General features: G+C 37.0%; 4 protein-coding genes across 5 annotated transcripts; 3 read left to right on the plus strand and 1 right to left on the minus strand.

Annotated features, from left to right (window-relative positions):
• Positions 1 to 688: 688 nt before the first annotated feature.
• LOC116171809 (probable tRNA N6-adenosine threonylcarbamoyltransferase, mitochondrial) lies at positions 689 to 2,641 on the plus strand. The gene is made up of 7 exons (XM_031488812.1): positions 689 to 952; positions 1,003 to 1,136; positions 1,186 to 1,442; positions 1,491 to 1,698; positions 1,743 to 1,891; positions 1,937 to 2,082; positions 2,429 to 2,641. Exons 1-7 carry the CDS (start codon positions 780 to 782, stop codon positions 2,613 to 2,615), a joined length of 1,254 nt encoding a protein of 417 aa, XP_031344672.1. The 5' UTR covers positions 689 to 779; the 3' UTR covers positions 2,616 to 2,641.
• LOC116171811 (GTP-binding protein 10 homolog) lies at positions 2,580 to 4,006 on the minus strand. Its single transcript, XM_031488813.1, has 5 exons — positions 3,856 to 4,006; positions 3,372 to 3,808; positions 3,087 to 3,325; positions 2,913 to 3,036; positions 2,580 to 2,865 (listed from the first exon to the last, which is right to left on the minus strand). The coding sequence occupies exons 1-5, from the start codon at positions 3,984 to 3,986 to the stop codon at positions 2,630 to 2,632; spliced, it is 1,167 nt and encodes a 388-aa protein (XP_031344673.1). The 5' UTR covers positions 3,987 to 4,006; the 3' UTR covers positions 2,580 to 2,629.
• A 483-nt stretch (positions 4,007 to 4,489) lies between these two features.
• LOC116170874 (decaprenyl-diphosphate synthase subunit 2-like) lies at positions 4,490 to 6,799 on the plus strand. The gene is made up of 2 exons (XM_031487417.1): positions 4,490 to 5,289; positions 5,338 to 6,799. The coding sequence occupies exons 1-2, from the start codon at positions 4,988 to 4,990 to the stop codon at positions 6,293 to 6,295; spliced, it is 1,260 nt and encodes a 419-aa protein (XP_031343277.1). The 5' UTR covers positions 4,490 to 4,987; the 3' UTR covers positions 6,296 to 6,799.
• Positions 6,800 to 7,007: 208 nt separating this feature from the next.
• LOC116170875 (decaprenyl-diphosphate synthase subunit 2-like) lies at positions 7,008 to 12,543 on the plus strand. Of its 2 annotated transcripts, none has more exons than XM_031487418.1 (3): positions 7,008 to 7,297; positions 11,157 to 11,407; positions 11,456 to 12,543. In XM_031487418.1, the coding sequence occupies exons 2-3, from the start codon at positions 11,163 to 11,165 to the stop codon at positions 12,402 to 12,404; spliced, it is 1,194 nt and encodes a 397-aa protein (XP_031343278.1). In that variant the 5' UTR covers positions 7,008 to 7,297; positions 11,157 to 11,162; the 3' UTR covers positions 12,405 to 12,543. The 2 variants fall into 2 exon arrangements, with proteins under 2 accessions (XP_031343278.1, XP_031343279.1); XM_031487419.1 differs by having other exon boundaries at positions 7,008 to 7,216.

Below are 12,543 nucleotides of genomic sequence, written 5' to 3' on the forward strand. Positions count from 1 at the left end.
TGAACATTTACGTTTCCGTTGATCCATTTTTTAACAAGAGTAAGGTTATGTTTGTTATACTGTTGACGTTTAAGAGCAAATTTAACAGTGTTCGCCTATTACGTTCTTCGCGGTGATAAGCTGATAGTAGTTTCTACGTACTGAAGATCACGGTGGGTACAGTACAAAATAAAATTTAGGTTATGGTTATACCTTGTAAAGGTACATTATGGGCGGATTGCTATGAACCTTAACAAATTTCAATATCCGTTTCTCGGATCAACGCAACGGATGAACGGAGAGCTATGAACCCACCTTTATAGTTTTATAAATTTTTCGAGAGAACTCTAAACTTGTGTACAACTGGGTAAAGATTTTTTATACTTGAATATAATATGTTCTAATATAGTAGAACAAGGTTTGAGCGTGATCACGTGGTCATGTTTACTTTAACCTAAAAATTTGCCTTTGTGTCATCGTCATCCGAATAAACAAATACCAAATTTGCACGCTAATGAGGGATTACAGCCTAAGCATTTTCTTTTTGTTATCTATTACTGCTGCACACGTTTGAGGCGAATCTAAATCCGCTTCATGCCGTTCGTTTAGTGTACAGCAGTGATCCAACAACACCTAAAACCTCCGCTCTGTGCACTCCTGAAACAGAAAATTGAACGCACCTTGTTAAGATGACGGAGAGCAACCACAACACATCAGAGCATAACCTTACTTTTCTATTTATTCAAATTTATATTCTTTTATACATAAACAAATTCAATTTTAATTTATGAGCAAAGAGCATGACACAGTTACTAAAATTAATTTGTAACAATTCTAGAAGATATTCTAATATTAAACGCGGTGTAATACTTGGAATTGAAACTTCGTGCGATGACACTGGATGTGCCGTTGTGGATACAGAAGGAAACATTTTAGGCGAAGCCTTAAATTCACAACATTTAATTCATTTGAAGTATGAACATTTAATTCAGATAAGGGAGGCTTATTTCGGGTTTACTTTAGGCATGGCGGTATTATACCCCCTATTGCTCAAGATTTACACCGTAAAAACATAGAGAATGTTGTGGCTGATGCACTGAAAGAAGCCAATTTAAGTTGTAACGAAGTGGATGCTATAGCAACAACTGTTAAACCTGGTACTTAACGCCAAAAACTTACGTTTGTTAGTGATAATTACTTACTTAGGTCTACCACTGTCTTTAACAATTGGGACAAAATATGGGAAACATTTGTGCAGGACGTACAATAAACCATTTATTCCCATACATCACATGGAGGCGCATGCCTTAACAGCTCGTATGCACGACAGTACGATCGAATTTCCTTTCCTAGTATTATTAATAAGCGGCGGACATTGCCTGCTAGCCATAGCTCAGGATGTAGACAAATTTTTGTTGATGGGGCAAAGCTTCGATGATGCCCCAGGTGAAGTTTTTGACAAGGTTTTTAATGCTGTTACCGACAAATTGCATATATGATTTGATTTTTAGATGGCAAGGAGGCTGAAATTAAAAGATATTCTCGAATATTCCGAAATGTCCGGAGGGCAAGCGATAGAGCGTGCAGCATCGAAGGCAACAAATCCATTGGAATTTAATTTCACACCTACACTTTTAAGGTATAGGGACTGTAATTTTAGTTTTGCTGGGAATAAAAACCAATGTGTACGACATATTTTGGCGCAGGAGAGGAAACATGGTAGGTACGTCCGATTATTTTCATTCCGTAATTGTGTATGGTAGGGCTTTCACCAGACGCTATTATTCCGGGTGTAAATAATTTATGTGCCGGTTTACTGTTGGTTATGACTAGACACTTGTGCCATCGTGTTCAGAGAGGTATGGAGTATGCAGCTTTGAAACATTTGATACCTTCTGATCGTAGAACTTTGGTATAACTTAAATTAATGAAGTGAGATGCTAATGCGTGATTGTAGGTTGTGTCTGGAGGAGTTGCTTGTAATAATTTTGTAGCAGCAGGCTTACAAGTTTTGTGTGATGGAATGGAATACAAATTGGCACGGCCCCCACATAAGCTTTGTACAGACAATGGAGTGATGATTGCTTGGAATGGAATTGAAAGGTGATTTTGTGGTACAATTGTCTTATAACATTGAATAAGAATCTGGTTAGCTTGTAAGTGGCAGTCATATATGCCGATCTAATCCTATACCTACTGCTCTAAAGGAGTTGAGCAATCGTATTATTTTTACAGCTTTGAGGGCAAACAGGTATAAATGGTTATATATTACGTGTTTACTACTTAAAATTGTGTAACAGACTGGAAGTACATTGTACTGCTCTTAGTTTTGTAACGACTCTATTAAGCATAAACCTTTGGCTTTTCAAGCTGTCAAAATATAACAAAACTTCTCAATCCCTATAGTATCCATAAGTATAGTTGGAGAACACGATTTTTTAATTTTTAGATGGAGAGCAAACAAGGGAATAACAACAGATTTAGACTCAATCACAATTGAAAAGTCTAGTCCGTTGGGAGAAGATGTAAGAAAAGATGTCGAATTGGCCAATATAAAGCCAAAGTGGATTAAACTAACTGGATTAGTGAATCAAAACGAAAATGTTAAAAAAGATGTATTACAAAACAATGGTTGAAGTTTAAATACAAATTAGACAACTAGCGGTCCTCTTTCACCTAAATTGTGTCTTAGATTGGCTATAAATTCTGCTTTTTCCTCCAGTTCCTTCTTCTTTTTAATTTCATTATGAACATCTAGCAAATGTCTAATTTTGTTCTTAAGTAAATTAACATCATCCACACTTTCCTTAGCGGATATAGCCATAATATCATCAAATACAAAAGGAATTTCTGGCCTCATTTCTTCAGGGTAACTCTTCAATACATCTGCATACATGCACTTAAGACAAGGTCAACTATAAGACAATACTGACCTGATATATTTAAGATTTTGTCTCGTACATTATGGAAGTGTTGGTGATCCGTAACTGTGTCCATTTTATTTATGACCATTAATTTAGGTTTACTTAATAAGTCAGGATTATAAAGTTCTAATTCCTACAAATGTTTTGAATTGTACACACTCTAATATAGCAACAAATAGGTACCTTATTCAATAAGACGATGGTGTCCAAACAATTCCTATGGACATATTGGTACCCTAACCGAAATCCATTTATATCTGCCATAACAAGTAAAAGTTGTGTTCTTTCAACATGCCTTAAAAACTCATGACCCATTCCTCTATTCGCATGTGCACCTTCAATAAGACCAGGTAAATCGGCCACTGATATTTGTCGAAAGTCTGGGTATGAAATTATTCCAATGTTTGGTCGAATTGTCGTAACTAAAAATGAGTATAAGACTTTGGAACAATTTAAAGCATTACGTACAAGGGTAACTTGCAATTTTTGGCTTGGCATGGGAAATAGCTTTCAATAATGTACTTTTTCCAGCATTTGGAAATCCGACCAGACCGACATCGGCTATCAATTTTAAATCTAATTTGACGTTATAAGCTTGCCCTTTGATACCCAAAAACCCATTCTTAGGATGTCCACCTTTTCCTCCATTCGCTACAATGACTTCATCCCCTTCCTTATTTACTTCGCCTAGTTTTTTGCCTTCGTCAGTATAAATTGTTACACCCAGAGGAACTTCAAATTTTAAACTCTCTCCGGGAGGGCCCAGTATAAAATTATGCGTACTATGTGTGCCATTCTTTGCTATGAAACGCCTCGACTGATTGCATCTGCACAGATCTTCTAGTGTAATATGCTCTCGTCCCACAGCAACAACGCTTCCTCCCTGTCCACCAACACCCCCAAATCTAAGGAAGGTCATTGAGAATCCTGAACATTCCAAAACATAACATACTTGGGATAACCATTCCCACCCGCACCGCCTTTCACGTATATCCTTAAAGAATCTTTAAAACCATTTCGTAAGTAAAGCCTGAGTGGGTTTACTTTTGATTCGTATTTTAAACATCTCTCTAAAAACACCATTCCTTTTTATAAAACAGCATAACAACTGTGAAATTAGTAACCCAGCATTACTCCCTGACGCTGTGGTAGACACTTCACAGATATTTTATATACAGGGTGCTAGTTCACTTCGTTGTGGAAGTGTTTTGCAAAGCAATTATGAGTGCGGGAACAGTTATTTTGCAGATGAGCGCGAAGTTTGGCGGCGCGAGTGCGACGCATCTAGCGCGAATCAAGCAAATACTGTTCACGCACGTAACATGTATTCTATTTTTTGCACGGATTAGTTAAATCGAATTTATATAAATTCAAATTCTTTTCGCGAGATTTTTGCGACATTATAATTCTTTTGAAAAAATCTAGTCCTCTATGCCGATAAAGTAGAAATCTAGAAATTTAAGATGTCAATTTATTGTTCAAAACTTCTGGTTTAAGCTTATTTTTGCCCTTGTACTACAGGAAATGATGTAAAGTGTATTTATATTTTCTTTATTACTCTTCCATCATACTACTTATTAGTTTATGATCATCACTAAATAGATAATTTCGTTGAATTTTTAGGCACTAGTGCGCGAAAGTAGATAGTCAATTGTACAATTGATGTTCCCGACGTTCGTGCTTTATTGGGAAAACGCGATTTAAACCAAGGAGTGCAAAAAACGTTTTGAGCGTGAGTGCTTTGGTTCCATCATTAATAGCGCCCCTGTATAGAACTCCATAGCTGTATAAGAGTCACTGATCCTGAGCTGTTAACCTCAAAATTTTAAAATCTATCGATTCGCCCCTCGAAGCAAGAGTCAAATCATATTTCCATGCATTTTTCCTGTTATGTTATGACGTAATATTCGTGAATACAACAATGAAATCGTTCGTAGTTTTCCCCACATAACGCAATAATCCACCTCCAAAGGCACTGGAAGGAGGTTACACCAAATATTTAATGAAGGAAGATGTGGGTCAACTTTCTCTAAGTTTCATGTTTCTTATTTTAGTTTTGGGGGAAACCTCCTTTCCTTTAAGCAATGCATTTATCAAAACTTCCCCTGCAATTTATTCATAAAAGTTTGCTACCACTCGGAGGGGTGTGTGCAAATCGTAATCAATGTCAAACCCGCAAAATTAGCACTGGCAATGTGAATCTTGCAAAAGTAGCCCAATATCAAAAACCTGACTGGAATCGGGCCGTTACCGAGGCAGAGAAGATTGTCGGCTATCCAACTTCGTTTTTAAGCCTCAGGTGGCTGTTAAGTGACGAAATCGCAAATGTCGCATTGCATTTGAGGAAACTAGTAGGTTCGAATCATCCGCTACTTAAAACCGGCAAGTAAGACGATTGCAAACATTTAATTTTGCACTTCACACAATTTTTTAGGAGCTTATTATACAATGGCAAAAATAATATGCAAGCTTGGGGGTTGATTGTACTTCTTGTTTCGAAAGCCGCCGGCCATGCTCCTGACCTTCCCGATTTGGAGCAGGATAAAGCTGCAGGGGTCCTACATAGTCAGCGCGCTCTTGCGGAAGTGACAGAAATGATACGCACAAGCCATTTGGCTCACAAAGGGTTGGTAAACTTGCAAGGGGACGAAACGAAAGAAGATACAAGCGATATGATGTTTGGTAATAAAATAGCGCTTCTAATGGGAGACTATTTACTTGGTAATTGTTGCGCCGAATTGGGTGTCTTACGCAACCAAGAATTGGTAAGCCTGATGAGTTCTGCCGTTCGAGATTTGGCGGAGGCCGAATTTGTGGGACCGCGCGATAAGCAAAATAATCCGTTACCAGCGCGGCCTCTGCCGTACATTGAGTACAAGCCGTTGAATGATGTCGGTTTGGAGCCTTTACTTGTAAGCGAGGCTTTGGGTAACGCACAGGCTGAGTGGACGTTACGGCACGTTTTAAGTGCCGGTAGTTTGTTGGGCAAGTCTTGTCAGGGAACTTTGAAATTGGCCGGGCATTCCTATGAAGTTCAGGAACAGGGATATTTATTCGGTAAACATCTGGCATTAGCGTGGCAGGCGTGTTTGGATCGTGAGCCTTTCGCTCCTGGTAGCACGGAACCTTTTAGCCTTGTGTGCGCACCAGTTATGTTTCATTTACAGCATGATCCCAGTTTTTATGAGGAGATTGAGAAGGGTGAAATTGACGTTCATGATGTGGACTATGACAAAATTCGCAAAGAAGTTTTGAACGGTCCCGGTTTGGATCTTACACAGAAGTTGCAAAGGGAGCATTCACAAGCTGCACTAGATGTTTTAAATCAATTACCACCATCTGACGCCCGGACAGCGTTGGGGAACATTATTGCAGCAATACGTGATATTTAGACAAGTATTGCTCATATTAAGACTTTTATTTATTGTTTTTTATCTTTTGATTTGATGCTTTGTTTATACTGCGCTGGTTTTGTCAGGAAACAATGCACTACCCCTTCAGATTTACATTGAAGAAACTTTTATTTTTTTCTGCTTTTCACTCTAGCAAATGAATGGCTTTTTTTAATGCATTATTGCATTATTGCTTTATATTGAAAATTTCTTTTTATATATAAGATTTTAGCAATATAGCTTTATTTAACAATTCTATACATAGATTATTAAGAGTGGTTGAGGGTTGTTGTTTTTACATTACAATGTTTATCTTTGTTATTTAATTTTTTCTTATAGGTATACTGTTTTCTATACGTTTTCTATCTGCGTTATACTAAATTACATGTACTATTCTGCATAGTATTGACTTGTTTGTATGATTGTACAAAACATTAAGAACCAACAACAATTGTTTTTTTGTACTTTTGTATTTTTTATGAAAATTAAATAATATTTTTTCAGGCTTTTCCAATTATTTGTGTATATAGTAAAAAATAAACCTGTGTGAATTTGCCACCCGCGTTCGCGGATAAATTACAACGAACAACATCCCTTCCACTTAAAAATCGCATTAAAAGAAAACGCTATGTGTTCGAGGGACATTAAATAAGTCAGTGACTGTATGTATTGTATAATATGTAGCCACTTGGAGTTCAATATCACGTTCCAGAAGAAGAGACACAGCCAAACGTACAGAACCTCAAAATCAAATATTTTTTGGTCTGGGCATAGAATTCTAGACTGTAATAGAATCTCATATTTCAATGCATAGAACCCCCTTAAATGAGAAATGGCGCATTAACACAAAATTGACTATATTGCCTTGCATGGTCATCGTCTGAATAAAGAAAGTACAAGCCCAGTCTAGAGACTTACAAGGTTACTATCTTAACCTTGTTGCATGCTAGTAATTGCCATCATGTGATATCGTGGGAACAATTAAGTCTTCATTTAGTTTTGGTAAGTATCTTTCCATTTTTTTTAGTAAATTAGTATCATACCCTTTATCAGAAGTTTTTTCGTTTTAGGTTAGATTGTTGGAATCAGTAGCAGTAGCTGTTGCACGATTTATCTTCTGCCATTTATTCATGCTCGTTGCATGGCTTGTGTTCTATGATGAAGTTGCTCTATGTTTAACAAATAGAATCATATTCTTTCTGCCGATGTGTTATGATTTTCAAAGCACTTATTCACGTTTTCCAACTGCTTGTATGCTTACTTAGTACTTTAGTAATAACAAATGTTAATGCATTTTATACTTATTTATTATACAGTAAGGTCCGAAAGTGTTGTCACTCCTTTGTTTTGTCCAGATCTTACATCATGCGACAGTTCCTTGTAGGAAACAACTAAGCAATATGAAATGATACCAGATAAATGAAGAGTTCAAGCAGGCTCTTTGAGAGGCATTCAGGAAATTACCTACACTGCCTATGCTTTGGAAAATTTCACACAGAATCTGGTGCCTTGACAATGATGGTGTCCTTAAACATGTTTTGGAATACTGGAACTTGGAAGTTTGTATCAAACGTTTGGCCCACATTAGCCATGTCAATTTCAAAATAAATACACATCATGACCAAAATTAAGAAGGGTGACCAGACTGTCGGACATAACTGTATGTGTTTTGCAAATTGTAATTCTAATTATACCTACTAAAAACTGTTGTCTAAAACAGATAGGAAAAAAAAAACAATGTGTTTGATGTTTAATGCAGTTGTGTATTAATAATAGTCTTACGATCCCACATCAAGTCAACCTTCGCCCATCTGTTTACCAAGTGAAATACATTTTTTAGCAATCTTAATGTGTAGGCAAACACATTGCAGATGGGTTGCCTAAAAAATTAAGACAAGACTACCCTTAATTAAAATTAATGTAATTAATATTTCAATCTTGACTTAATTTTTTAGGCAACCCATTTGCAATGTGTTTGTTTACATAATATTATGATTCACTTTAAAATTGTGACAAATGATTCTATGCGTGTTTATCACACATTTAGCGAAAAACCACGCCTACAAGTTGATAATGTCAACATGGTTTTCAAAGAAGAAAGGTGCTTTTCAGGGAAGATGCATTTTTCATTGATTTAAGTTGCATGTTAAAATAGTTCATTTTGGTACATGTTTTAGTCATTCTCACTTTCACCTCCTTTTTGTAGTAATAGTAGTCTTAACAAATGACCTACCAACTTCTCAGGCATCTGAGTTTATGTGGTTAGTTCCAATCACACCCACAATAGCTCTACATAGGCCAGTCACATTAGACATATTATTTAAACTCGGAGTTGGTATCAAAGTTTAGTCCCTCTCTATCTTTATCCTCACTCCCTTAAGATTGTGAAGCATTCCTGGGCGCATCTTCCTTCTCCCCAAGAACTTGTGCTCTGATGTATTACTTATACACCTCACAATGGCACAGTGCACACCCTAAGGATCTACTTTAAGGTCCATTTTGTGCAAGTATCTTTTCATTTGACATTGTCCCGTTATTAGACCTGTCAATATAGGTATTGTCGTGTGCAATGGCATGCGGTCACTACGCCACCCACAAATCATTTATCCAGCTAGCTCAGAACAAATGAAAATTGAAACTTAGAATTTTATAATCTCTCCTCGGACACTTCCTGCATCTGCTATAAAGAAAGTCTCAATTTGAGAGGCTCGGTGGCTGCGATCAACTTTAGAAAATTACAAACAATTTATTACACGAATTTTCATGAACACCTGACATAAATCTTGGGTACAAATAGAAAAATATGAAAAACTATCTGGGCCGCACAATGGGTTCAAATAAACAATTAATTGAAAATGACAAAATTTATTCCGAATCACATGAAAGACAAAAAACAAAATCCCTTAAAGAAAGAAGACGTCGATTAATAAAATAACTTAAAAAAAATTCAAATCTGTTTGGACAACACAAACGCTGACAGCTTCGGAGCTTCACTTTGTTTTATAACATAAGATTGGAGGACAAACATAACTGGCTTGATGAATAAAATGTACCTACACATTTTCGGTAGTTATTCGGACGGTAGAAACTTAATAATAAGAGACCCTAAACAAAAGGCCCCGCCATACAACAACTGCTTGCTTTTTCAACTCTACGAAACCATTTCCGTAGACGGACGAAACACGTTCAACTTTTATACCACTTAGTTAACTTGCTTCTGCACAAATTTATTACAGAAATGACGAACGGAGTCTTCAATAAAACAGATAGGGCTGACTGCCCGAGATATAGCGTAAAAAAATGTATACGCTTTTCAACCGTTACGAAAACTAGCAGCAGCTGCGTCGTTCAGTCGTCTCTCGTATTTAAGGACACTTGCACCATCAAATAAACTTCCTCAAGAATGTTTAAATCAATCGCCAATCAACGCCTGAATGCACCAAACGTCTCCTCGTCTCCAATATGAAACACGCAATTCTTCGAAATGCCTTATCTCTTAACGCTGACAGCTTCGGAGCTTTACTTTGTTTTATAACATAAGATTGGAGGACAAACATAACTGGCTTGATGAATAAAATGTACCTACACATTTTCGGTAGTTATTCGGACGGTAGAAACTTAATAATAAGAGACCCTAAACAAAAGGCCCCGCCATACAACAACTGCTTGCTTTTTCAACTCTACGAAACCATTTCCGTAGACGGACGAAACACGTTCAACTTTTATACCACTTAGTTAACTTGCTTCTGCACAAATTTATTACAGAAATGACGAACGGAGTCTTCAATAAAACAGATAGGGCTGACTGCCCGAGATATAGCGTAAAAAAATGTATACGCTTTTCAACCGTTACAAAAACTAGCAGCAGCTGCGTCGTTCAGTCGTCTCTCGTATTTAAGGACACTTGCACCATCAAATAAACTTCCTCAAGAATTTTTAAATCAATCGCCAATCAACGCCTGAATGCACCAAACGTCTCCTCGTCTCCAATGAAACACGCAATTCTTCGAAATGCCTTATCTCTTAACGGTGCATTTTTGGAAAAAGATACGCTATTATATTCGTTATGATTGGCTGGCTGTCTGACTGAGATCTCGGCAATTACAATAGCTAGATACTTCAAATTGTCACTAAAAGCTTTTTGATGTAGTGTAGATGTGCAGGCTCTAGTCTATTTTGAGTTAGATTACTCGTGAGATCGATAATTTTAAACTTTGCTAATGAAATACTGATCTGCATTACCAAAAATGCGCTTTCATCACGCATATGCTGATTTACAACTTGTTTTTTAAAATTGCGAAAAATTTAAAATATTTAATCGGAAACACTACGTTAGCTAAGATACTCTACACAAACTTCACTCAAAACTAAAAAAAGACACTCCATGTGATTTTATCAGTAGATATAGTACCATAGAGGAATCTAATGGATGTCAATTACAGTGTAGCGAATTATACTTCTGTTTTAAATAGGTACGTGTGCTGCTTTGTTGTAAATAATTTGACTCTTGACTGATTCGATAGTACAAAATATATAGTCAGCTATAGACCTGAAACCATGTGCCACTCAGTTCTTGGAGAGCAATGTCGCTAGCGACTTCTTTAATTCAAATAGTACCTAAACCACTTTCATTATTACAAGTAGGTACCTATCAATAGTTATAGCTAAATAATGTGCACCATTTCTTTCATCATCATAATCACGTATTTGTTCGTTTAAGTATTACAATTCAATGGTAGTACTTTCTCTTAACCTTTTCTTAACATGGTGCTGCTTGATAACAATTTTGAAACTTTTTTAGTATGTGCGACAGTTTACATTGGCCGTTTTTCAATTTTAAGAGCAAAACTTTTCTGACTAGGTACCAATGGCCTTAAAGCATACACAAAGCCTTTTCCGGGCAAAGTTTCTGCGAAATATCCATCATCACTCACCCGCCATAGTAGAAGCTAAAGCAAATCTGACACAGGCAGTTACCGAGGCAGAAAAGGTAGTGGGCTACCCTACCTCCTTCTTAAATCTACGCTGGTTGCTTACTGACGAACTAGCAAATGTCGCAAAGCATATTCGGAAGTTAATTAAAGTGAATCACCCTTTAATCGAGGAAGCGAGGTTTGAACTTATCAATTGGATTTCCTAGGTAACTGCCTTGAATTTCAGGAAAATATTTATGGGGAACAACAACGATATGCCTTCTTGGGGTCTTATCGTCTTATTAGTTTCGAATTCGTGTGGTATAAAGGAAAGCTTTTCCGAATATGATCGCGATACGAGCTCCGGAGTTTTATATAGTCAAAGGGCATTGGCGGAGGTAACTGAAATGATACGCATCAGTAACATTCTTCATAAGAATGTTGTAAATGTCGATAAGAAAATGTTAGATGAGTTGGCGGATCTGAACTTCGGTAACAAGTTGGCTATGCTTAGTGGAGATTATTTGCTAAGTAAAAGCTTTCGCGAACTTGCCCTGCTAAAAAATTCAGATTTAAACGAATTGATGTCATCTTCACTACGCGATTTGGCCGAAGCCGATTTTATTGGAATTGAAACCGAATTCGCGGCGCAATTACCGTGCAAACCAGTCAACGCGCCAACTGCCTTGAAAATCGTTGATCATTTTGGAACAGAACCCCACAAAGTACACGAGATTTTGGGAAATCCCATCGCGGAATGGACGCTAAGAACCACCTTAGGGGGCGCCACTTTGCTAGCAAAATCCTGTCGAGGTGCTTTGATCCTTGCTCGACATTCCGAACCCCTACAGAAGTTAGGTTTTTTGGTTGGAAAAAATATAGCACTTGCTTGCCAAGCGAAGATCGATCAAGAGCCATTTTTACCAGGACAGTCGGGTACATTTAGTTTAATCAGCGCACCTGTGATGGTGCATTTGAATCATTTTCCTAATTTTTATGAGAAATTGATGACCTCAAACATTGACTATGACAGTATTAGACAAGAAATACAAAGTGGTCCTGGTTTAGAAGGTGCGCAGGATTTACAACAACATTTTTCAAAGGAAGCGTTGCGTGTATTGAACGAGTTACCGAATTCTGATGCTCGAATAGCTTTAGAGAATATTGTTAAAACGTTACATAGTTCTGATTTGTAGTTCCTATTTAGCAATGTGAATATCTAGTCATTGTAAGTAGATGATTCATCTACATGCTAGGCATTCTTAGTTTCCAGATATTTTTGCTGTTATTGTTTTGTTTTTAAGAAAAGCAATAAAAAGAGTTAATATACACTAG

Source organism: Photinus pyralis, unplaced genomic scaffold (genome assembly GCF_008802855.1).
Source record: "Photinus pyralis isolate 1611_PpyrPB1 unplaced genomic scaffold, Ppyr1.3 Ppyr1.4_LG5, whole genome shotgun sequence".
Classification (NCBI taxonomy): domain Eukaryota; kingdom Metazoa; phylum Arthropoda; class Insecta; order Coleoptera; family Lampyridae; genus Photinus; species Photinus pyralis.